The 27,407-nt window shown below is 45.2% G+C and overlaps 1 protein-coding gene across 3 annotated transcripts in view; it reads left to right on the top strand.

The window, feature by feature from the left end:
- TRPC5 (transient receptor potential cation channel subfamily C member 5) overlaps positions 1-26,850 on the top strand; it is a 117,326-nt gene extending 90,476 nt beyond the window's left edge. For all 3 annotated transcript variants that reach the window (XM_075573483.1, XM_075573482.1, XM_075573480.1), the window contains 7 exons: positions 2,671-2,810; positions 3,815-4,137; positions 8,265-8,460; positions 18,931-19,137; positions 19,341-19,382; positions 21,320-21,409; positions 24,861-26,850. In XM_075573483.1, coding sequence (XP_075429598.1) covers positions 2,671-2,810; positions 3,815-4,137; positions 8,265-8,460; positions 18,931-19,137; positions 19,341-19,382; positions 21,320-21,409; positions 24,861-25,571 — 1,709 coding nt within the window. In that variant the 3' untranslated portion in view covers positions 25,572-26,850. The remainder of the gene's footprint in view (positions 1-2,670; positions 2,811-3,814; positions 4,138-8,264; positions 8,461-18,930; positions 19,138-19,340; positions 19,383-21,319; positions 21,410-24,860) is intronic.
- Positions 26,851-27,407: the final 557 nt, after the last annotated feature.

Below are 27,407 nucleotides of genomic sequence, written 5' to 3'. Positions count from 1 at the left end.
ATATCTGCTGTCTGCAGGGCTGTGTCTGGTCTCTGCCTATTTGTCTTTCTCTGATTGATGTGCATATGTTTTTTTCCCCCTTAAACGCCAAGCTAACATTTCTGTTTGTTTTGTTTGCTTTCCAATGTCAAGTAGACATTTTAATGTGGATTTATGTGCCAGGGCAAACATGGCAGGGCTCGCTTCACATAACAGCAACATCATAGCTTGCGTCTGTCTGTAACGTGCCCCAAGCCCTCTCAGAGCATCATGGGCAAAGATACAGTCTCATATACTGTAGCAAGGGGCTCAACTCCAGTCCTCAACCTCCCCCCCCCCCCCAACCGTCTTCTACTGAGCTCCCTGTGCTGAAGCAGGGATATCCTGAAAACCTAACCTGGTGGAGGCCCGCGAGGACTGGAGATGGCCGCCCATGTGCTAGAACGTGCGATAGTGCTGAATCTGTACTTTTCTTTGCAGAATAAGGCTGTTTTCCGTCTCCCCCTCTGTTGCTCTCTGTCCTTACATCTCCAGGGGTAGAAGTTCAATTGGTAAATGACTATTCTGCCACACTTTCATGGGGATTTATCTACCAAACTACATCAGTCCAATTTCCAGTTGAGTTGGCCTATTAACATTTTGTGAAAGCTGCACTTTTATCTTGCGATGAGGCTATTAAAGCAGCAAAATAGAAAAAAATACAGAATTTTTAAATTGAAAAATAAATTCGTTCTGCAGTATTAGATAATACGGTCTGCATTTTTTTAAACTCCTAATGCCAACCGTTTGGTTGGTACTGCAACCATTTAGAACAGTGTCTTTCAATCAGGGTCTCTAGGAACCCGTGGGTTCCCTGGGCATCCCTGCAATTTTCTGGTCATTTGAAAATTGTATCAAATACAGAAGAATGTACAATGCATCTGATCTCAGACGCGCTATTAGAGCGGGTTGGGGTTCCTTACAATGCATCTGATCTCAGAGTTAGTATTAGAGAGGGTTGGGGTTCCTTACAATGCATCGATCTCAGAGTTGGTATTAGAGAGGGTTGGGGTTCCTTACAATGCATCTGATCTCAGAGTTGGTATTAGAGCGGGTTGGGGTTCCTTACAATGCATCTGATCTCAGAGTTGGTATTAGAGAGGGTTGGGGTTCCTTACAATGCATCTGATCTCAGAGTTGGTATTAGAGCGGGTTGGGGTTCCTTACAATGCATCTGATCTCAGAGTTGGTATTAGAGAGGGTTGGGGTTCCTTACAATGCATCTGATCTCAGAGTTGGTATTAGAGAGGGTTGGGGTTCCTTACAATGCATCTGATCTCAGAGTTGGTATTAGAGATGGTTGGGGGTTCCTCAGAATTTCACTTTGTGTTCCTTAACCAAAAAACCTTGGAAACCACTGATTTAGAAAGTCATATCCACTTCCTCTTTTGAAACAGTTTCTCACACACACCTTTTTTGAGCTCTGCCTTCTGGCAACAAAGTATCACAAACAGATCTGTTTCTCTGTTCCAAATAGCAGACTGTCTATTGCTCAGGAAGTATAACAATAAGGTGTTACACTTTGTAAAATAATCTTACATATCAGCTGCAGCATTTCAGACTGCAGCATAAATTTAGAAGGCGGCCATTTTGTTAGGCACACAATCAGGATTTTTACAGATTTATAACAGGAGTACCAAACGATTGCCAACTTAGGCAAGAATACATTGTCACAAGCGTAACATATAAAAATAAGGGGAAACAAGGGGGAATGCTTTAACTTAAAAATTACTGAATTGAAAAAAAAAAAAAAAATTAAGTTCTTGGCCATGTATAAACATTACAGGCATTCTTCAAAGATGAAATTCTACATATACAATAACATTTTTTTGTCTCAAACTGGTTTTGGTTTCTATCCTGGAACCAGGGTCACGTGTGATGTGTGAATAGCTCCAGTTAGCTTTAACTCAGCCTCCTTTCCAAAGCCCTGCTATATTTTCTTCACTTTATTGGAAAAGGATGATTCAAATACAGGCACTTGTGGATGGTATGTTGTGTTGCTTTATAATTAGGGGCAGGTAAAAAGGAAATGGCCTTGCCAAGGGGGGTAACAGGAATACTCACTCGGCCAGAGTCAGGAAGTAAAAGGAAGTGGGTACTGCTTGCAGCACAGGAATAGGGTCAGGCTAAACTAACTGTCAGCAGGGACAGGGGGGGGAATGGTAAAGCCCATTCACTTGGAGGACTGGAGACGTTGCCAGGGCAACCAGGGGTGTGAAAGACTGGAGGGAGAAAGGCAACATAATGTATCCATTCCATCTGCACTAGGAGTGAAACTGCAAGGAAAGCTGACGTCCAAATACAGCTAGCAGGCAGAGCTGCAGAAAGGGGGGGGGGGGGGGGTATTAGATGAAGTATTAGAAGACCATCTTCTGCGATACTTTCCCAAATGGCATGTTTACTATCACACAGCTCTAACCATTGCATCTTTGCTAACCACACACGAGGGTGAGTTTAGTAGCATATCCTAATGAGGGCAATATGCACCTGGATATTTGATATCCTATATTGTGAAATAGAACTTTAATTATAATAAACATGAATAATAGTACAGAAGAGGTTAAATGACTGGTTTCAACGCATTGCAGTTTAAAAATGTATTTCCAAGTTGGACCAGCTTTAATATGAATTTCATCTTTCTTGTTTCTGCAGGTTTTATTTGGGGGGAAATTAAGGAGATGTGGGACGGGGGATTTAAAGAGTATGTACATGACTGGTGGAACCTCATGGATTTCGCTATGAACTCCCTCTACCTTGCAACCATCTCCCTTAAAATTGTTGCATATGTGAAGGTAAGAAAGGCTTCCTTTCTTGGCCATAAATACAGCGTACCATGGCTGAGAACTTTCATTTGATCACAGTGCCAATATATGCTGCCAAGTAGCAATGCCCATTTCACAGCTGCAATCTTGTTTACATCTGAATATACTGTTACACGTACTTTTTGGGTGATCACTTTTATTGCCAAATCCTTTAGACCAGTGGTTTTCAATCCTCTCCGTGGCACCCCAGACGTGCTGCTATGTTTTGGGATTTTTTAAGCAATACCATATTCCTATATAATCTAACTCAGGGGTGGGCAGTTCCAGTCCTCAAGGGCCATCAACAGGCAAGGTATTGGCGATATCCCTGCTTCAGCACGGGTGGCTCAACACCGGCCAACTCTTCGACTGAGCCACCTGTGCTGAAGCAGGGATATCCCGAACACCTGAACTGTTGGTGGCCTTTGAGGACTGGAGTAGCCCACCCCTGATCTAATTGCATCCTCGTTGGTTAATTCCTCAATTACTTCTCCGATTTGGGGTGTTCCTTGCGGAGAAGGTTCAAAAAACATTGCTCCAGTGCCTCTACATCTCAGAGAAATATTGGCGTAAGTGATATTAACCGGCATGTTAAATGCAGCAGCACTTGCCCCTCATATATTTTATATCCCGCGGGAAGCCGGCATTGTGCTTTTACCACTAGTTAGACTTTTGGGGATACATTTTAAACAGCTGCAAGTATGAAACACCCAACATAAATACCAGGCCAGGCGTTGCATGCCCGGGTACGCTCCCTTTCATTGCATATCCAACACGTGTCTCTGAGCGAGGCGGAGGTTTTTTATCTCCTTGCCATGGTGACCTCGCTGGAATAAGTTATACACGTGTCGTTCGTTACAAGGAAACGAGATGACATTTCCCGGGGCGGCAGTGCTCCCGTTGATTACATTCACCATTTGGCACGAGCCCCGGGATACTTGTGTGTGACTCAGTCTGGATAATGTACAGTTTTGTTCCTGTATTTGTTCCCCCAGTACAACAGCTCCCGGCCACGGCAGGAATGGGAGATGTGGCACCCCACGCTGATTGCTGAAGCCCTCTTTGCAATATCCAATATCCTGAGCTCCCTACGTCTCATCTCCCTGTTCACAGCAAACTCCCACCTCGGCCCCCTGCAGATCTCCCTGGGGCGAATGCTGCTGGACATTCTCAAATTCCTCTTCATCTACTGCCTGGTGCTTCTGGCTTTCGCCAACGGACTGAACCAACTCTACTTTTATTATGAGACCAGTGCCTCCGAGGAACCAAATAACTGCAAAGGGATCCGCTGTGAGAAACAGAACAACGCCTTCTCCACGTAAGGTCGCTCCCCTCCTGCTGACCAATTATCCCTTTAGCAGGGAGATGGGTATCCATTTTTTGGTTCCCTCCTGAGCAATATTGTTTCAACCGAGTGTAAGTCAGTAGAAGATTAGCAAGCGCAGTCTCTACTCCAGTGTTTTTTAGCAGGGGTTCCTAGAAACGCTTGGGTTCCCCGGGGCACCCCTAAATGGTTCCCTGCAATTTTCAGGTCATTTGAACAATTTGCTAAATGTATCTGATCTCAGACGCGCTATTAGAGAGGGTTGGGGTTCCTTACAATGCATCTGATCTCAGACGTGCTATTAGAGAGGGTTGGGGTTCCTTAAAATGCATCTGATTTCAGACGCGCTATTAGAGAGGGTTGGGGTTCCTTACAATGCATCTGATCTCAGACGTGCTATTAGAGAGGGTTGGGGTTCCTTACAATGCATCTGATCTCAGACGCGCTATTAGAGAGGGTTGGGGTTCCTTACAATGCATCTGATCTCAGACGCGCTATTAGAGAGGGTTGGGGGTTCCTTACAATGCATCTGATTTCAGACGCGCTATTAGAGAGGGTTGGGGTCCCTCAGAATTTCACAATATAATTATCGAGTTCCTTTACCAATAAAAAAAACCCCTCTGCTCTACTGTTAATTTAACCAGTAGTCCCTTCCAAATTCATGTGAACCTAAGGCCGCGCTTATAGTGCCAGCGACAGTGACGCGACTGATGACGTCACCCATCGCCTTCACCATTGCAAAAGTCGTATTCAGGTTTGGAGACGGCGCTGGCTACAAGGGGAGTGAAGTCAGCAAAGGGGGAAGCAGAGGGGCTGTGTGATTGGCTTATAGGCAGTCACATGGGGAGACCGTCTCCGCAAAATCAAATTCTAGTGACTACAAGGATTTTGGAGGCGCCGTCGCGTCCACTATAAGCGCACGCGACGGCATCAATACGAAGCGAAGTAACGCCGCCGGCACTATAAGCGCAGCCTTAGCCATGCTAAGTATATATAGCATGTATAACTCTGTCTTTCTAAGTTCCCCAAACTATCCTTGTAAGTAAAAACAAAAACCCATCGGGCCGTTTAGCGTTCTCCCTTCCCTGCCAGATGTAGCCGCAATCACATGGCACAGTGAGGCTCGTTATCATTATGCAGGATGCTCATTTTTTCGGAAGGGGGGGGGGATGTCCATGTTCTATCCTGCTGAAAATGAGCGGTGTCATTCTGCCGAGAAGACATGATTACTGAAGTGTTTCTCTGGAAAACTGATTGTGTGTATCAGCTGTAGTTAATGGCAGAGCTGCCATTTCTATAACCATTGTAGCAGTTTGTCAGACAAATGAGCAGGCGATGAACAGTTCAGGTGCCATACATCAGCAGCTGTCCAGGAACGCTTGATAAACTGCAAGCTTCTCTCCTATTCCCAACGGTGAGCCTCACAGGAGAGAGATGATGTCCCTGCAGAAGCACAGAGCATGTAATGTGCTGCCAGAACTTGGTGACTGACAGGGTTAAAGCAAGCAACCTTTGCTACTACAAACATTTGACTTTACTTGAGATAAACTGAGGCTCTTCAGAGAGTGTAATCTGTTTGTCAGATTAGGGTTCCAGCAATGTGCAGGAGGGAAGCAGATTTCAGAGACAGACGAGTGCTAGGAGTGCTTCTTCATGGAATAGCCGCTCAGCAGAGGTGGTAGGGAATAATGCAGTGAGGGAATTAAAAAAGGTTAGGGTTAGACATCAGGGACCAAAAAAAAATAAAGTATTTATATGTAGTTTGATACATTATATCATCTAACTCCTGAAATCACAAGCTGATGAAAATAATGTTCTTTGCAATGTTACCCTAAAATTGATACTCCGGCAGCCCCCAGTGCATGAAGTGTGTTACCAATTCGAGTTTACAAAAATAATTCCTGCATTTAAGAGGTTATAATTCCATTTTGCGGCCTTGTTCCTTCCCATCCTCTTACTTGACAAATCATTGCTTCTACCAGCATCCTCTGCATCCTCCTATATAAATAGTGGCGTGGTTACGCAGTGCTTATTCAGCTGGTACAGACGCAGGCCGGATCACTGCCAAACAACGTTCTCCCTTTTTAATGGCTATGATATACGCGACTACCGATGTCTAAGGAGATTTTGGTGCTGACAAGTGAACTCTCTTGCCAAACCCCCGTCACTGTTTGCAGCCAAGTGAGCAGAACGCACAGGAAAAAAAAAATATCAACTCCCCGAAACGCTGCAGAGACGCCTGGGAGAGGATGGCAGCCCGTTCACGCGTGACAAGCAGCGAGACGATGCGCTCGCAGCTTTACTAACGTTACCCGGTGCTCAGCAGCAAATGTTTGCCAAACAGCTACCAGAGGCGGGGGTGTTTTATACAGCGTGCTGTGTGGTTATCACTGGTTATTTCTTTCGAAACATTAACGTCTACTTCATATTCTCTTTAGTAATTAGTCTTTTATTAGAATTAATTTCTGTTCCTATAATAAATGTAGCATAAACCTTTCAGGATGGGTGGGGGGGGGGTCTTGAGAGCTTTGTCACCCTGTGTTAGAAGGAACTCTGTGCGTGGGATGGGGAGGCCTAGAAGTAGGATCAATGCTCTCGTGTGCTCCAACCCCAAGTGCAAGACAGAGGCAGTTACTTTTATTCAGATATTCGTTTGGAAAAGGAGTGGACAAGCAGTACCGTCACCATCTTTCACTTTAACAGTGCGGAGAGAGACCTTGTATTAAAGAGAGTGAGGAACTTCTGCGCACTTAAGAGAGAACCAAAAAAAACCAAGGCAGAAGGGGCTCAAATGGAGACAGGCAGATTAGGCTGCTGAGGTCGTGCACACAGCCAAGTACATGAAACAGTATTATATGAAAATAATAACACTAACAGTATGATAAGTTGGTGTATTGGGACATACATTGCAATGCTATCTATATATAGATCTATATATCCATGTCACATTGCCCCGAAGAAAAAACCCAAGATGTGAATGGAAAAACCATTCACGCCCGATATTGTCAAACTGCTTGTTACATTATTTCACGTTGTCCCCCAATAGCAGGCACTAAGTTAGCTCATATTTAGCTACAGATCATATCCATTATTATTATTATTATTATTATTGTGTGCCAATCATTTTTATAGTTGGCTCACATTAAATAAGTTATGGTGGGTAAAAAACGTGACAAAAACCCTGTACCATATAGCATACAGCAAATACAAATATCACTTATGTTCAAAAAAAGGTTGGGCATCTATTTAGAAAGGAAATGTATACAGGCATATACCAAATAAGTACCATGGGAAGGATGCTGATCCAGGGAGTAATCCGATTGCCAATTCTTGGAGTCAGGAAGGAATTTATTTTTCCCCTTATGAGATATCATTGGATGATGCGTCACTGGGGTTTTTGTTTGGCTTTCTCTGGATCAATATACTGTAAGTACGGATATAGGATAAAGTATCTGTCATCCAAATTTAGCATAGGTTGAACTTGATGGACGCATGTCTTTTTTCAACCTTATCTACTATGTAATTTGTGAGCACACTCAAATATCTCAGACAGGTCTGCAACCCTGCCTTTCCCCATTATCTCCCAGCATGCAATGCTTTGAGTGCAGCTAGGCATTCTGGGAAATGACATGCAAGTGAGAACATAGTAAGCTCATAGTAAACTCCAACTGCATATATTGGCTTCAGTTTTTATGGTGTAATGGCAGAAAAACATCAGTTATTCTAACATGCCCTATGCCCAAAGAGTCAAAGGTTTTGGGTTATTTTACACATCTTGATAAAGGAAACCATGGAGTCTTAGGCTTGTCTTCTTGATCAAAAATATCAGGCAAATCACCTCAAGGTAGCCAGCAACTAGGAATAGACGAAAACGGCGCCCATGTTGTAACTCATGGTCTATATTTAGCAGCATTGAAACCTCTGATCTCTCCTTCTCCCTCTCTCCCTCTCTCTCTCTCTCTGTATATATATATATAATGTATCTTAAAAAAGTGAAGCCCTTTATAAAAAGAAATAGATATATACTGTAGCCTGTGAAATACCTCCTTTAACAGAGTTTAATGAGCGAGTTCCAGTATGACCTTCCAACCACCTCAGCATGTTCTGTTCTTGCTTTGCAGGCTCTTTGAGACCCTCCAGTCCTTGTTCTGGTCAGTGTTTGGTCTTCTGAACCTGTACGTCACAAATGTAAAAGCCCGCCATGAGTTCACCGAGTTCGTTGGAGCCACGATGTTTGGAACGTACAATGTCATCTCCTTGGTTGTGTTACTCAACATGCTCATAGCCATGATGAACAACTCCTACCAGCTGATTGCTGTAAGTAGTGGTCGTCTCGTCTCCTTTTCATTGTACCAGTTGCCTTGTCCTCCTTCACCCTCACCGTATACTTCATTGCGCAGTTCTCCCACCGTTTGCAGAGTTTGAGAAATGCTGAAGTTAAAATAATAAAAACCGACAAACTGCTTTAGACCCTAGTGAAAAGTGTAGATGCCGATCAGATATTTCGAACTCCACTTATCCGAGGCTTCCACCTGCAGAACCAGGAGAAACTGCGGCAAAAACTGCGGCAGATTTAGAAAAGAAGAGGAATCCCATGTGTTTCAATGAGATTTCTTTGACTAATCTGGTAACATTGTTTTGCGAAAATTGTAGTGAAATCATAGAGTAGTTCTTGTTCTTGAAGAACTAGATCTGTACATGACTTTGTCTCAGTGGCACTGAATCTTTAATGTCGGAGTAACAATGCTGGGTGATTAAACACAAGCACTGGTTAACATTTACACACTCGCCCTGGGGTGTGAGTAATGTACACAGAGTCCCTGGAGGGACTAGACATGCTTGTGTTATTCTCTCGCATTTACCAAGCTCTGACATTGTCTGATAAGAGTAAAGCCAATAATTGTGCTGCCCCAGAAGTCATTCTGTCCCTTTTAAGAGCTGACCGCTTAACATTTTGGATAAAATAGCATTTTATTGTAGATAAGGTTGCAAATGATAATGTTGTCTGGGGTCAATGTTTGTGATTTTCTGGTTGATACCTTATAATTCTCTAAAACACGGACACACAAAGAAATATTTTATACGGATTGTTGCAGTCCGATCAGCCAGAATTAATTTATAGTTACCAGTCAAGACACAGATGGTCAGCAATGGCTTATTTGGACTCCAACACTTTACTGACTGCCAGAGATAAAGTGAATGACAACATTGTACCAGCATCTGCTACAGTGACCATGTTGTGATACCTTAATAATGGACATTAAAGCTGCAGTTCATTCTTTTTTTTTTTTTTTTTTAATTTATTTTTTTACTTCAATAGTTTCATGTGTACAATTTCTAATTACCTAAAGAACTGTATAGCTGCCAGTCAATTCATTCTCCATGTATTGATAGGCGAAATTTGGTGACATAATTAGAGCTGGTATATGTTTTTATTTGCTTCTGTCAGTCAGTGGAAGCTCATGAATATTCATGAGCACTCCTGCACTGACATGTGCTAGAGGGAGGGCAGGGCTGACAAAGGGGTGTGCCAGGGCTTGTGACAGGACATGAAGGGGCAGTGCCTTAGCAAATGGCTGTTAAAATAGAATACAAGAAAATTGGTCTTTCAAAGTTGTTTTTTTAAAAACAGAAAATGCTAAAAGTATTTTTTCTTACTACAGAACTGATTTATTAAAAAAAACACACATGCAGGATATTGACTGAACTGCAGCTTTAAAGTCTCATATCAACCAGCCCACACACCCTCTCTTCTTGCTAAACCCATAGGAAGAGAAGGCACATAGTTCTGATTTGGCAAAATTCAGTTCACAGCTTCAGTAACATTATACATTTCTTTTATTTTTTTACCTTTTACAGCAAATAAAAGTAACACGTGTGAGCACATTCACATGTCTCAGACAGGTCTGCAACCCCGCCCTTCCCCATTATCTCCCAGCATACAGTGCTTCCGCTGCAGCAAGGGATTCTGGGTAATGACATGCAAATGAGCACAGTGTGTCACCGTTTGCTTCTTATCCATTTTAACATGGAGCCCTACACGCGTATCCCTGCCTCCCGCATTACACCGCTTTTTTTCCCCCTTGAAACCGTTTACAAAAGATGGGCGTGAGATCTCCGAGTCAGTGGCAGATGTATCGTTTGGACGCCCATAGGCTCACATTTTACTAATCAAGGGTACTTACCTCCCGGACGATTACTTGAAGGGCGACCTTCCTCCTGCAGCGTAGTGGTGCCATGTGATGCCGCGTTGTCAAGGTAATACGCCGTCATCTGACGTCGGGTCACCATGACGAAGCGACGCTGCAGGAGGAGGGTGAGACCCCCGTCTCCACACATAGCCCCCCACCCCTTTACATCGGATGTAGTCCCTGTAGCCAGGAAAGGGCCACATTTCATTTCAAGCACAAGCGTTTGGGTTAAAAATGGTAAATAATTTGCACCCCCCAAAAATTGCTGCTCTAAGCTACAGTCTATTCAGCCCTGTGGGAAATCCGCCCCTGCTCAGAGTATTGAGGGTCGGTTCTGGCTTTGAACCCCCTGGGCCATCCTAAATTCCTGCGCGTAGGCTCGCCGTCTCCGCCTGTTTAGCGTGTCTTCTCCGTGTTGCAGAACAGTGTTTCTGACCCGGGTATGAAACGTGCCTGGGACTTACCACCCCCTGACCTGGGAGTGTTCCCGCAGGCAGGTCCTCACAGAAACACCCTGCACAAGGCGGTGGTCAGGGCCGGCTAGGAGCTTGGAGGGGCTGCGTGCCGTGGGGTTTGGTTCTTCGGAGCGGCTTCTCCTCCTCCTGACGCCACGTCGGAGGAGGACGAGATGCCGCTCCGAGAGAAGGTAAGACACAGAGGCCCCCGTGTTGTTGTGGGGAACAGCGCGGGGCCTCTGTAACACTGGCACCGATAGCACCGCCATCAAGTCGACCCTGGCGAACCCAAACCCTTTGTGGGGCTACATTCCCAGCCCTTCCATTCGGGACGTCTGCCACTGCTTTCTTATTTGGAATGAATGCTCCTCATTGGAAGACATTCCCACTCATTTTAAAGCTGCAAACGCGCCGGATTCTAACTGGGGAGCCATCCGGGGCCAACCTGCGCTCTTTTTTGTTTTTACGGGCGGGGCTCCCGTGGGATCCCGAGATACTTTTCGGTGATTCTTCCTGGGCGTTAAGCCAGTCGTCCAACAGTAAGCTGCAACGTCACACCCCTACATGCATGTCTTTATATAGCGCCATGGGCTGGCCGAGCGGCTCAGTGCGTAACGACACTGACTGGCACTGAGTGTGAAGCATGGGAGCCGGGTTCAATTCCCGGTGTCGGCTCCTTGTGACCTTGGGCAAGACACTTTATCTCCCTGTGCCTCAGGCACCAATAACAGATTGTAAGCTCCACGGGGCAGGGACAGTGTCTGCAAAATGTCTCTGTAAAGCGCTACGTAACACTAGCAGTGCTATACAAGAACATGCTATTATGAATTATTAATGTACATAATGCTTCACAGCAGTAATATACGTGACAGTCATATAAATAATATAAATAGCACATATAGTGCTTCCCGCAGGCCTGTGGAAGCCACAAAAACATTGGCAATGAAACCGGAAGGTATCTCTGGAACCTCAGGGTCCCCAGAGAAGTGAGGGTCCGCTCTGGGTAACACCCCCCCCCCTCCTCCCCCACGGGGAGAGCAGGGTTGCTGCTTTGACGATGATCTCTGTATCAAATGAAACGATACATTTTTTTGGTACCCCACGTTTATAACTCTCACCCATCAGAGACATTTCTTTGGGTTCCTAGACAATATTAATTGACACTGGGATATAGGTTCGGGCCAGTTCTATGTTGTTAAAGCCCCGGGCGCCCAGTTATGTAAAGCGAGAATCTTGCAGTTTTGTTGCAGATAAAGGTATCAGAACTTGTAACACACCTGGGGAAAACCATACAGTACAAATGGACTTTCACTGAACTGAACCAGGCGGGGCTGTGATATGTTTAAAGTCTGGTGCAGTTGCCTCTTTTTGCTGAAACTCCTATTAAAAGCAGCCCTGAATATGGCTTCAAACCCCACCCCAAAACCTTTCCCCATCTGTTTAATATCTACAGGGCTCCGTTAGCTCAGCAGGTATCTTGTTTTTTTAAGACAAATTCTGCCTGTGCTCTGCATGGACCATCTTGGGCAGTCCTCAATCTCTTTCTCCCCCGCCCCCAACAGGTCAGCTTTTCAAGATATCCCTGCTTCAGCACAGGTGGAGCAATCAGTCCCTCCTTCAGCACAGGTGGCTCAGTTAGTCCCATCTTCAGCACAGGTGGCTCAATCGGTCCCTGCTTCAGCACAGGTGGCTCAATCAGAAGCTCAGTCAAAGACTGAGCCACCTGTGCAGGAGCTGGAGTTAAGCACCCCTGATCTAGGGAAACAGAGAAGGTGCGATTGCTGAATCAGCTTAATGTTGGTATGTCGCCATGTCCCCATGGAACCGCAATGCTGCACGTACAAATCTTTTTTTCCTTTTGTGTGTGTGTGTTTTTATTACACATCACCTGCGCCCCGTATCCTCAGATATCAGCCGAGGGCTTGTATACTCGCACAGCATCAAACACATCTGTATTTCTGCATGGCTTCCTTTAATTGCCTGACCTCGTTTGCATGAGCAGACAAATAATACCTCTGTATTTTCCAGTCGTCTTCTATTATAGCATATGGGCAATCTCTCCATGGCTCAGAACCCGTACCCATAACGTGTGCAATCAAAACAGGAGAACAGCTAAAAATATTAGTTAACAGAACACGGTGTGGAGTAGCGTTCTTTAATGGAGTCATCCACAATAACTAACCTGTTTTGTTTTTAATGGATTGGAACGGAACCTTGCTATTTTTTAGCTCTGGAACCACCCCCCCCCCCAAATCCCCCTAGTTCCCGAGAAACTTACTAATGAAGTTACCAGTATTACCTCCTTGATTTTAATCCAATAGGAAGCCAAAACTGAGATTTGGCAGCCATTTTGTTTCCCCCTGAGGGAGATTTAAACCCAGTAACTTCACTGGTACGTATCTGAGGAACCAGAGGAGCTGAAAGAAGTGGTGTTTGATACAGGGGGGGCTTACAATATAATAAATAACAGGAGGAACTTTTCTTTTAAAGACTAAGACTCCCTTTCTCGGTGTGTACTTCCTACTGTGTTATACACATTATTGTTTTGCTGCCTGCTGCTCACAATACTGGAACATGTGAAATACAACAACCTGTGATTTCCTAACAAGGCACAAGATCTGAAACAATCGAGATGTTCATATTATAGCTCAAGGCCATATCGGTTAGCTAAAGGTGGCATTCATACCGTCTTCAAAGCCATTAAGAAGCACTATCCGCTGTGTATAGTGCCAGGTGGTGTCTCCAAAAATACTGGACACAATGGCGAAAGGTATGACACGCTTGACACACATCTCTCTCTGGTCCATGCTGTTTCCTCCTCTCCTTGGCCCCACCCTCAGGCTCCTGACACCTCTTCCTGATTGGCTGCTGCTGAGTAATGCAGCCAAATAGGATGGAGGAAGCTGCCCAGCCCCCTAGCAACAGCCCTGCTCTGTCCCTGCTTGGGGAAATCTCGCGCCCCCCCCAAGGGGGGGGTATACCGGACACATACACACGCCCAGAGAGGTAATACCTGTATACACATACACACTTCCAGAGAGGTAATACCGGTATACACATACACGCCCAGAGAGGTAATACCGGTATACACATACACGCCCCGAGAGGTAATACCGGTATGCACATACACGCCCAGAGAGGTAATACCGGTATACACATACACCCCCAGAGAGGTAATACCGGACAACATATACACGCCCAGAGAGGTAATACCGGACACATACACACGCCCAGAGAGGTAATACCGGTATACACATACACAATTCCAGAGAGGTAATACCGGTATACACATACACGCCCAGAGAGGTAATACCGGTATACACATACACGCCCCGAGAAGTAATACCGGTATACACATACATGTCCAGAGAGGTAATACCGGTATACACATACACACTTCCAGAGAGGTAATACCAGTATACACATACACGCCCAGAGAGGTAATACCGGTATACACACACACACATGCCCAGAGAGGTAATAACGGTATACACATACACGCCCAGAGAGGTAATACCGGTATACACATACACACCCAGAGAGGTAATACCGGTATACACATACACACCCAGGGAGGTAATTCCGGTATACACATACATGCCCAGAGAGGTAATACCGGTATACACATACACCCCCAGAGAGGTAATACCGGTATACACATACACACCCAGAGAGGTAATACCGGTATACACATACACGCCCAGAGAGGTAATACCGGTATATACATACACGCCCAGAGAGGTAATACGGTATAGACATACACGCCCAGAGAGGTAATACCGGTATACACATACATGTCAAGAGAGGTAATACCGGTATACACATCCACGCCCAGAGAGGTAATAGCGGTATACACATCCACGCCCAGAGAGGTAATACCGGTATACACATACACACCCAGGGAGGTAATAGCAGTATACTCACATGTCCAGTATTACCTCTCATTTTTTACAGGACAGTGTGTCCAAATACAGGACAGTCCGGTTCAATGCTGGACACCTGGCAGCCCTCGTGTATATAAAGTTATGTTTGTCCAATACAATATATCACATTTAAAAGAGGAGAGAGAGAGGGGTGGGGGGGGAGGGGAGGGCAGCATACAGGTTCAATAAATTAAATAAATAAATCCAAACAAAATTCCCGGCCAGATACATTTGTTTGATTTATTGAACTGCAGCTTTGGCGGCCGCACGTTGTTCTTCTGCTTTGATACAGTGCCTAGAAGCAGACCGATCACAGCACCGTTGCATTTGGGCTTATTAGGAGATACATAGTGACAGAGAGTTCCATTGAATAGTTCACTGAAGCCAGCTATGGCATTAATGATTGATGATCCTGTTCAATGCTGCAGGGTCATCGCAGGGACTGAGGACGGAGCTTCGTGCTAATGGCGCTCCCTTTCAAGCACGGGAACCTGGTCAAACCCTATCGTCCGCTCTCTTTATCTCCCTGTGCATCAGGGACGAGAATTAGATTGTAAGCTTTTCAGGGAAGGGACCCGTGCTTGCACAATATGTACAACACTGGCGGTGCTGTCCTTCACATATTTTGCCAAAAATGACTGTGTCCCAATTATAACATTTATTGAAGATAGACATAGGGCCCTATGCAGAGAGCAGCGAGAAGCTGTGTTTCGCCAGCTTGCAGCGAAATATTTCATCCGAAAGTAAAGAACTGGCGCGAATGAGGGGAAAAGAGAGAAAAGCACTATTTTTTTTTTTGTTTGAAAAACGCGCCGCGCGGTTGGCGAGACCCTATATTTCTGCAGTCTTTTAAACCGCCGTATGCAGAAAGGCGCGATCGCCATCTAGTGGCTGTTCGCGCCATTAAAATGGAGAGAAATTGTACAATTTGCTCCGCCAAAAAAAGTTGGCTGGAAGCTGGAGCTCACCGGCGAGAGGGAAAAGAAGAGAAAAAAACGCGTTTTTTTTTCAAACATGTTTCACCAGCGCGCATCTCGCCGTTTGAAACTCTCCATAATCACACATGATTTTAAATGCAGTTTTCGGGCCTTTCTGCATATGGAGATAAAATCACGCCATTACAGGTACAATTTATTAACATCTCCAATTTATTTTAGCGCTGCTCTCTGCATAGGGCCCATAGAGTTATTTCTTGGTATTATGTTAGTGAAAGTATTTCCCACTCCGGGATTTAATGGAGCTGTGTGATTTACCCCAGTGGGGCTCAACCCCGGTCCTCAAGCCCCCACCAACAGGTCAGGTTTTCAGAATACCCCAGCTTCAGCACAGGTGGCTCCATCAGTGGCTCAGTCGGAGACTGAGCCACTGATGGAGCCACCTGTGCTGAAGCAGGGACTGATTGAGCCACCTGTGCTGAAGCTGGGATAACCTGAAAACCTGACCTGTTGCTGGGGGCTTGAGGACTGGAGTTGCGAACCCCTGACTTATTCCATAAGCAGTTCAAGTGGCATGTTTTGAAAATATATATTTTTTAATAGGTTTGAAGCATGGGGTCTCCGGAGAGGAACCGCGTTGATTTCAACTCTGGGACCCCCCTGCTTTTCGAGATACATACGTAGGGGGGTGCCGGAAGCAGCCCCGGCTGGGGTAGTTTGGGTAGTCTCGTAAAGGCGGCTTCAGTGTCCCGCGTCAGGCGAGCCAATAAGAAGCCGTGACGTCATCCCTTGCGGCTTCCTATTGGCCAGCGTGACCAGGACATTTAAAGAGCAGAGAGCTGCCGGCACCCCCTGGGGAGGTAAGTATCTCAGGAAGGGGGACGCTGGAGCAGAAACCAACCCGGCTCAGCTCCAGAGACTGCTTCACACCTACCTAAAAAAACTGAGAACAAACACACACAGTCGCTTGGACTGCAGCTTTAATCACTATTAAATCCTGCAGGCGCGTCTCTGGAATTGGGATCGCTTGTATTACATACTGCACACAAATGTTTGGTTCATAATTTATGATGATTACAGTTTAGCATTTAGTATCCTGAAAGCTTACCTGGTAAAAAACACTCAGCGGCAAATACTGAGGCTAGACATAAAGCTAGACAATATAAAAGAAAGTCACGGATCTAAATGAACAGATTACGTGGGACAAGTGGCTTTTATATGAATATTTCACAGGATATACAATGTGTGGGGATATATTTCACAGGATATACAATGTGTGGGGATATATTTCGCAGGATATACAATGTGTGGGGATATATTTCACAGGATATACAATGTGTGGGGATATATTTCACAGGATATACAATGTGTGGGGATATATTTCACAGGATATACAATGTGTGGTGATATATTTCGCAGGATATACAATGTGTGGGGATATATTTCGCAGGATATACAATGTGTGGGGATATATTTCACAGGATATACAATGTGTGGGGCTATATTTCGCAGGATATACAATGTGTGGGGATATATTTCACAGGATATACAATGGGGATATATTTCGCAGGATATACAATGTGTGGGGATATATTTCACAGGATATACAATGTGTGGGGATATATTTCACAGGATATACAATGTGTGGGGATATATTTCACAGGATATACAATGTGTGGGGATACATTTTGCAGGATATACAATGTGTGGGGATATATTTCGCAGGATATACAATGTGTGGGGATACATTTTGCAGGATATACAATGTGTGGGGATATATTTCGCAGGATATACAATGTGAGGGGATATATTTCGCAGGATATACAATGTGTGGGGATATATTTCGCAGGATATACAATGTGTGGGGATATATTTCGCAGGATATACAATGTGTGGGGATTTTGTAGGGATCCTAGTTAGGAGACACACCAAATAGAAGCAGCGGATATCCAAATCTGCAAGCGTTACTACTTGCGCGGGGTGTCATCATTGTGTCTGCATTAGCCGCGTGTGGGAAAAGGGGCGGGGCTAACATTATTGCCCCTCCTGGCACACCTAGGCGAGTGCAATAACGTCGGCTACATATGTAAATTGGACTTCACCTTTAACAAGGTTGGCAGACCGATGGGTCGGTCCCAAAATCTGCTGCTCATCTGGCAGCAAGGGGACAGGTAGGTTGCTGGGACCTACCGTTTTGTGCGTGATGCGGTTGTCTCACGCGCAGGACGTCTGGCAGAGAATGCTGTGCTTTCCTATACATTGCATAACAATAAATGCAAACCACATGCAATGACAATGTGATGATGCACACAGCCGCAGCGGCGCAGCAAGAAATTCATATTGGGGGGTGCAACGTTTTAGTTTTGTAAATAAAGTCACCGTGCCTCGTGCTTACAGAGGCCCCGCGCTCTTCTCAGCAACATTTAAACTGTCTGGGGAGAGCGCGGGGCCTCTAAGTGTCTCTTACCTTCTCCTCTCCTGCATCTTCTGATTGCGAAGACGCGTCGCCATGACAACGCGGCATCATTTTGCCAAATGGCGACCCATTGCCATGATAACGTAACAACGTGATGTCATGACGTAGCAGAGATGAGGAGGAGGAGATGCTGGAGAAGGTATGATGCCCCACACTCTTCCCCGGCACCAAATTAAATTCTGTATGAAATGGGTCAATAGGAGGAGTTATAGGGAGAGGTTATATGGGGCAATAGGAGGAGTTATAGGGAGCGGTTATATAGGGTAATAGGAGGAGTTATAGGGAGCGGTTATATGGGGCAATAGGATGAGTTATAGGGAGCGGTTAAATGGGGTAATAGGAGGAGTTATAGGGAGCGGTTATATGGGGCAATAGGAGGAGTTATTGAGAATTTATATGGGGATGTATCAAACCCCTGCTCAGCAATGGGTAAATACCCCTCAGTGTCTGTGGAAGAGTGACACGGGCACAGTCACCCCGCTGGTGAGTGACCATGTAGTGAGCGGTGCTTGTGGGGACACGCGGGGTGACCTTGTAGTGAGTGGGTGCTTGCGGGGACACGCGGGGTGACCTTGTAGTGAGTGGGTGCTAGCGGGGTGACCGTGTAGTGAGTGGGTGCTTGTGGGGACACGCGGGGTGACCTTGTGAGTGGGTGCTTGCGGGGACACGCGGGGTGACCTTGTAGTGAGTGGGTGCTTGCGGGGACACGCGGGGTGACCGTGCAGTGAGTGGGTGCAGATGCACCCTTGCACCCACTCTGGTTGCGCCGCTACACAGCTGAGCTGCCTGTTCTTGTTTCCCCCCCAGGACCATGCGGACATTGAGTGGAAGTTTGCTCGGACCAAGCTCTGGATGAGTTACTTTGACGAAGGTGGAACTTTGCCACCGCCTTTTAATATCATTGTGAGCCCAAAGTCAATTTGGTACCTTGGCAAATGGATCCGCTACCAGCTGTGCCCAGGCAAAAACTTTGAAGACGTACAGAAGCAGCACGAGAATCTAAAGACCTTCACCGTAAGTGGCGCCTGCTTCTTACTAACTGTGTTCGCGTTATGATTTATTCAGTTGGCGCTCTTTTACAAGCGTTCTTGGCAGGCTCCTGGCACACGGGGTCCATCGTTCTAGTTTAGAGAGAGCCAACAGGGGACCCTTTGAAACATTTGGAGAAGTGACTAAATTGGTGCATGAGTAATATACGTATACATTTTTAATTGCAGGAACGGCACGCCGACAACCTGATTCAGAATAAGCATTACCAGGTAAGACCCTCCTCTGCTCCATTACTTTGTAACAATACGGTTATCCTGGCAATGGTGGAGTCCAAACGTTGGTGACAATCCAGATTACGCCATCAGTTACAGTAAATTGTCTCTACAGTTGAAGCGCTCAGCAATTGTGCGCTCATCACGGAATACAATCTGTGTGTCTCCACCAGCAAAATGTCTCAGTGAGCCACTTCTTATTTTATTTTTGCCCGGTTGCTTCTTACAAAAAGGTTCTTGCAAATTTCAACCACCTTATTTGCAATAAAACAATAATTTAGTGTGACGTAGGGGTGATGGGGAGAGCAGTGCCAGAAATAGAATTTATAGGCACAATGAAGCAAAGAGCTGGCAATCTAATTTTGGTACCCGAGTCCCAGTGAGCTAAAGTTACATGGGGCGGAGACTCCCCTCATCCTAATGTAGGCTATGGAAATACCACTAGACCAAAGCTAGCAAAACCTTTGCAGGATATGTTCTGCGCATTGCGGTCCGTATAAAGCGCAATGAGTCTTCTCTTAAAGCCTCTTGGATAAAATAACGATAGAAGCAGGTCAGGCTGAGTCCATGGTCAGCGCCTAATGTTGAGGCGCGCTGACGCTTGTCAGTGAGCCCCTGCAGCCGCAATGAGAGCGGCTTTAGCAGGGGGTCGCGCACACTTCCGCAGGCGTGCGGAGGTGTAGCTCTTACATTTTTTGTTAGTTTCGGCGCTCACGTGAGCGGTTCGCCCAATCAGGACGAACCAGCTCCGTGATGTCACTGGCCCGCCCCCCCCGGACGGCGCGCGAACTAAGGCCAGGGAAAGCACCCTCTTTCCCTCAGCCTCAGCGCGCCTCCGCACGGGCTGAGTCACCGTGGACTCAGCCTCAGAAATAGGGTCACATTGGGAACTGAAAAGTCCATCTACATAACCAACACTATAGTCACAAGCTACATCTCAGGAACAAACAAAAAGCATTTGTCATGTTTACTATCCTCCCAACCTAGAGCATGAATATGCTGCAGTACACAGCTGTATTAAGTATGACCTCCCTACAGAATCAGACATTACCAAAGCAGTACACTTCGCTGCCTGCCCCTAACACTCCCTAATCTCCTTCACATACAGTAATCTTACACTTACAATAAAGCAAAAGTAGGAACAGGGCCCCCTTTTGCTTATTACTGTAGGTTTAGGGAAGTGGTGCTCAACTACCCCCCCCCCCCCAACAGGTCAGGTTTTCAGGATATCCCATCGTCAGCACAGGTGGCTCAATCCGAGGCTTGGTCAAAGACTGAGCCACCTGTGCTGAAGCAGAGACTGATTGAGCCACCTATGATGAAGCAGAGATATCCTGAAAATCTGACCTGTTGGGGGGGGGACCGGGGTTGGGGCGGGGAGGGGGGCTTGAGGACTGAATCTGAGCACCCCTTGTTTAGGGGGAAGCATATGCATCAAACTGCAGTCATGAAAATAGTGCTGCAGTCCCCTTTTCTTCAAGAAGAAAGACCTTTAAAGGACTTGAAATGCTCAGGTTTTATAGATTTGCTGTATCATGATATAGTGCAGTACATTCACATTTATAGGGGAAAGGTTTTATTGACATAAATGAAATATTCTCCCCGGTGCAAACATTGCCATTACTGGGCCAATATTTCTTCCAAGTTTTGCAGCAGGGAGACTGTTTAACGACTCTGTATTTACTGTTACAAAACAGCTCTTGGAGACATTTAAAACCTATGACCAATAATGTCAAGGGCTCAAAAGACAGCATATCCCCTGCGTCACTGTGACTCACACTCCTTCATTCCTCATCACCTGAATTGTTCGTCTCTTCACTTCGAACAAGGCATGGTCAGCCACTGCTGCCCTTCACGTGCCGAAATCATTGCAAGTGTTCACCTTTCAGAACACATCGTTCTTTCCCTGTGTTTTTTTTTCTCCAAACTCCTAGGAAGTGATCAGGAATCTGGTGAAGCGATACATTGCAGCAATGATCCGAAATCTGAAAACCAACGAAGGGTTAACGGAAGAAAATTTTAAGGTAACGATGCCTACACAACGAAGGCGAATTTCTAAACCACCTTGCAAGTGCGTTGAGTTTGTGCAGTTTAGATATAATAACCTAATAACCCACAGGAAAAAAAAAAAAAAAGATATCACACACACACAGTGAAGTCAGGAGTTACAAAAATGTAGATAGAAATAGAAAATACAAAAAAAAACGACCGTATTTCGAAATATCCTAACCCAGAACAGATGCGCTGACTGAAAGCATAATTTTTCAAATAAAACTTCATAACACGCCCATTTTAAAGCGGCTGATTGAAAGATCACATTACTATATCCTTCAGATTATGAGAAATAAGATCATGGAAACCGCGGATTTTTCCCGCCATGGATATGTTAGGTTCTGAATTGTAATATGCAATGTCGCCATGCTTCCATGTCGCCGTTTCATGGTACAGATGAGACGCAACGGCTGTAAATTATAAATAAACCTCACGTTTATTAAACGGCGTTTTCTGTCAAAAAAATATTCCTGCTCTGAAATAGTTTATTTTATTTGAATGGAGCATATTCCAGCGTCCAACAGGCCAATTAGCTTAATTAAAGCAGCAATCCCCCTTATCCAACTGCCTTAGACCCAGGAGTTCCTCTAGAACGGAACCGCACTATTATCAGCTCCGGGGACCCAGCAGTACCAGAGATACATACTGGTGAAGTTCCCGTTCTTACTTCCTGGGTTCTAAAGGGGATTTATATGGCCGTCCAATAGCAAGCCTCACCCGAGGCTGTTGCGTCTTCCCATTGGCTAGAGATTTGGCAGCCATTTTGCTTTGGCTGGAGGGCGTTTTAAACCCGCTAACTTCACTCGTCAGTATATCAGGAATGGACGATTTCTCCAGTGCTAAAAAATAACACGGTTAATCTCCAGGGGACCCCACCCCCCACTTCCAATCCGGTAAAAATGTGAACTGGAGGGTATTTTTCATGTGATAACTCCCTAATCATGTGCTGAAAAATGAATATTTATAATAGTTCTATTTAACTACAGTATATGATTGGTCCTGTTAGATGTAGGATTGGGGCTCTCTGTGTCTAGTTTATACATTGTCACAAACCCAGTATCCTTTTTGTCGTAAATATATATGGTGTGGTGGGCTTGGGTTTTGAGTTTACGGGGGGTGGGTGGGGTATAAAGTATGTAAAAAAGTACCTGTTCTTAAAATTTAAAAGATACAGTAACAGTTTTTTTACCAATATATTTTTCAGCAATGGATTATCACAACTAAGAATGCTTAAGTATGAACGTGTGTGTGTCAGGAACATTACAGATTCATTTAAGTCACACATGGATGAACATCCCACAGGAAACATTTCATTCCCCTCTCTGCAAGTCTTCTCACACCTCCATGTTCCTGCTAAAAGTCCTGCCAGGCTGTTATGAAACGCCTTTTCCCCCCTCTGTTGTTTATCAACATTTTGCTACTTGTGAAATGATCTATTACAAAATCAGCACATTAAGGCCGCGCCTATAGTGCGTCACCCGTCGCCGCAAGTGAAAGTTGTATTTCGCTTTGCGGCGGCGGCGCGGGCGACCAGGCTCCTGATTGGTTCAGGGGCTGTCACATGAGGCGACAGCCGCTGAAAAATCAAATGATTCCGGCTACCAAAAAACGCGTTGCCGTGTCGCCCCGTCGCCATCGCGCTTACTATAAGCGCACGCGGCGGCGGCGACAATGCATTTGTTTTCGGTCGCCGGCACTATAAGCGCGGCCTTAGAAGTAACGGACGCGCCCAGCTTGCATTGTTTCCTGTTTATTCACGGTCCTGGATAGAGCGCACGGTGTCACTATTTGAGGTTTTCAGGTGTAATCCTCTCAAAAAATTTCTCCTTACCTTTTTTTTTTCTCTCCACATTTGAACATCACAACTTGAATAACAAATGGAGGTAAAATAAAAACACAAACAGAATAGCCAATTATACAAATCTATACTAAATATTTTAAGGGAATATATATATATATATTTTTTTTTTTTATTCATTGAAGATTTAACCTTTAAATAATCCAAACATCCACATTTATGAAAAAGATCAGTGTAATTACGAAGCATATTAGTAAGGTGCTCATTATTCCCCTTGGGACGGGCGTATTTTTACACTCCTGCAGACCCCCATTAAAGCAGCAGTTCAAGCAATATCCTACGTGTGTTTTATAAAAAAAAAATCAATTCTGTTCTATGAGAAAAAAAAAAGAATGTTTTAAAGACATTTTTAATGTTTCTAATGTAAGAAGCATTTCCAAAGTGACAGCCCCTTCCCCTTCTGATAGGCGCTGGCTCTTGAGCCCCGCCCTCTCTAGCAGTGAACCAATTGTATCTAGTAACTGCCCAATCAATCATATTCTAGGAACTACATTGCCCAGAATGCTGTGCAAGAACTGAATTAAATAGCCCTGAGCAAGCGATCTATTACAGGAGAACAGATCGATCTGCAGCTTCGCTAATCACTTGTCAGTGTGCAGATTGTATTGATGCACATATTGAATGGGAAAAAAAATATATATATTTTAAAAAAAGGCAGCTTGAACTGCAGCTTTAATTACAGTACGATGATAAAATATTGGCACTTTCAATGGCGATTTGGTTAAAAAAAAATTGTGCTGGTTTTAAATGTCGATTTGGTTCTAAAACATTTGTGTGTGTTTGATTTTGGTGTTGGATACTCTTTGCCTCTAATTACCCTCCCACCACCCAAGCCACAGGAGGGAGGGTGGGGGGTAGAGAGCATCAGATAGTCAGGAGAGGGAGCAGGGACCTGAATCCAAATTGCTGCCAGAAATGTGTTTTGGTTTGTTGCTGTTCCGGATTCAGGTTCTAGATACGTACACTCGTGGTCCGGATTAAAACGAGCCACTGTTGTGTGCTTCTTGTTTTTGACCTGCTACAATGGACTTCAGAAATGTATGCTATTTGCCTCCTTAGACATGGAGCTACAGTATCATTAAGTCATTTCCATTGTGATGTAATAATCTTTTCTGCACTTTTATTACAACACATTCCGCCGCTTCTCACCCTACAATATGTGCAAATAATACTCGGTGTGCGATACTCGGGAGACTATGGCTTAAATATAATTTAACAGCCATCTCCGGAGTAATACGCTCAGAATTTTTTTTTTCTTTCACAAAGACTTCTTAGTAATAAATAAAAATGTGTATATGTAAATGTACACACAAATGTACACACACACACACACACACACATAATTGCCACTAAGAGGATGTGCAACAAAAGAAAAATATATTGACGAATCAGCGTTTTGGTCCTCAGAGGGACTATTCACACGTGAGGACCGGAACGTTAAAACCGTTTTCTGGTCACGAAGTCGCCCCTTTAGCACTATAAACTTATTTTTAATGTTTTTAAATACAAAGTAGCGTCCCTAAACTTGGTGGCAATATCAGAATCCAACTAATTTCTTGTTGCAGGAACTGAAGCAGGACATCTCCAGCTTTCGATATGAAGTGCTCGATCTCCTGGGCAACAGGAAGCCTCCAAGGAGAAGCTACTCCACCAGCAGTACCGAGGTATCTCAGAAAGAGGAGGCGGCGGAAGACCGTGCCAAGGCGAAGAGCGTCTCCTTCAACATACCCAACAAGAAGAAGGACTTCAACGTCTCTGCTCTGATTCAGACAATGTCCGGGATCGAAATCGTGGAGGAGACGCCCAAGAGTAATGGGATTAATAAGCGTTCCTTCATCCGGAATGGCAACAAGCTACAGAGGCTATCCAGTTCCAAGAAGGAGTCCTTCAAAAGGCTGGGTCTCCTCTTCTCCAAGATGAATGGACATGTGCCAGAGCCTGCTTCAGAGCCAGTGTACACCATCTCTGATGGACTTATCCAGCCTCACTGCATGTGGCAGGACTTAAAACACACTCAGACTGAGCAAGAGACAGAGGGCTCAAAAAGTGAAATTAACCTCAATGAGGTGAGTTATGATGAGAGCATTAGTGGACAAAGTAATGAACCCCCCCCTGTTTGTACCAGCTCTCTACACTGTGCTTCCAACCTGTGCTCCTCTAGTTCCAAGCTTATAGACTCCACGGAAGATGTGTTTGACTCCTGGGGCGAGGCGTGTGACCTGCTCATCAACCAGTGGAAAGACGGGCAGGAGGAGCAGGTCACGACAAGACTATAAGTCAGGGGTGGCCAACCCAAGTCCTCCAGGGCCACCAACAGGTCAGGCTTTCAGGATCTCGGCTTCAGCACAGGTGGCTCAATCAGTGGCTCAGTCGGGCTTGAGCCACCTGTGCTGAATGAGGCAGGGATATCCTTAACCTGACCTGTTGGTGGCCCTTGAAGACTGGAGTTGGCTACCCCGGCTATAAGTAAAACCTATTTATGACTGCTGTATAATTTAGCAAACATAGATTTGTAATTATTTCCTTTTACAGAGCATTAAAAAAAAAAAAACGTGGTAGGATTCCCTTCCCGGTCACATGGATGAGTGTGGAATTCCATAAACGATGGTCTATTTTGCAATATTTTTTTACCATGTTCTTGGTTTTGCTTTTTATAACGAAGTGCGCTAAGCCTATTTTTTCATTTGGAATCCTCTCCGCTCCAGCAGGACATTGCAGGGCACTCTGGCAGTTAGGGGATGCAGTAAGACGTGTTAATAAGAGGGGGTGCAGAATATATCTAGTAATATGTGCTATGCTTTCAATTTTCGCAAACAGTCCCGGGCCGCAGATGAACTTTGACCCTCCTAGTTTACCCAAAATGTACTTTTCTGATTACAGAATTTGCACGGCAATGTCCATCAGCATTGTGTTATTTGCTAACAGTCGCACAAAATGTGTCTTTTCTACTGCAAGCTGCTCATCAACGACGGGCCAGTTCAATGCCAGCACCTGTCCCCACGGGAAACAAAGCTACAGATCAGGGGTCCCCCAACTTCAGTCCCCAAGAACCCCCAACAGGTCAGGATTTAAGGATATCGGGAGGTGGCTCAGTCACTTGTGCTGTAGCAGGGGTATGGGAAATCCTGACCTGTTTGCGGTGTTCCGCAGGACTGTAGTGGGAACTGCCCGTCTGGCCGCTAAAGAACAAACTGGAAAGGCCATCACAAATTAATTTGGAATATACAGGTCGCTCTTAACCCATTCACTGACAGTGGGGCTCGCACCGACCTGCAATTTGTGGCAAGCCCTTCTAGTGGCAAAGGAGTTAATATTGAATGATCAAAGAGCTTTGTCTGTGGAACAGTAGGAGGCGCTGTTGATGCATGTGTGATGCTTAATGCACATATCATAATTGGGATGCATCAATGTTAGCGTCTCAGACAATTGTCCACCTCTAATACATCAGGGGTGCTCAACTCCAGTCCTCAAGCCACCCCCCATCCCCCCAAACAGGTCAGGTTTTCAGGATATCCCTGCTCCAGCATGGGTGGCTCAATCAGTCCCTGCTTCAGCACAGGTGGCTCAGAGACTCAGTCTTCGACTCCACCACCTGTGCTGAAGCAGAGACTGATTGTGCAACCTGTACTGAAGCTGGGATATCCTGAAAACCTGACCTGTTGGGAGGGGGGTGGGGGGGCTTGAGGACTGGAGTTTAGCACCCTTGTAATACATCACTTAGCAGCTGTTCAGAGCTGGGGGGGGCAGCTTCTTCCATCGAACTGAAATCATGGGGCGCAGAATGGGTTCATTAGGGAGATACAATCTGTAATGGAGCCTGCCTGACCCACAGACTTCACAATAAATATATGCATACATATTCTTGATGAAAGGTGCAGTCCCTCAAAGCCCCAAATGGAGTTACAATAAAGGGAAAGCACTCAGTTGCTCAACACCTTTTTGTATTTTAATGTTTGTCTTGTTTTAAATGTCCTGCTAAAAGGGTAACTCCCAAAAGCACAAGAGGAAACCTCGGCAGTGGGGGCCACTTTTAATTGGGCAGTTCAACACCGGACAAAATTAAGCGTGGGGCAGTGGCGAGCTCAGCGGGTCTAATGTACCCGATTGGCACC

Source organism: Ascaphus truei, chromosome 16 (assembly GCF_040206685.1).
Source record: "Ascaphus truei isolate aAscTru1 chromosome 16, aAscTru1.hap1, whole genome shotgun sequence".
In the NCBI taxonomy this organism is placed as follows: Eukaryota; Metazoa; Chordata; class Amphibia; order Anura; family Ascaphidae; genus Ascaphus; species Ascaphus truei.
Note: the sequence above shows the minus strand (reverse complement) of the source record. Positions and strands in the feature narration are given on the sequence as shown.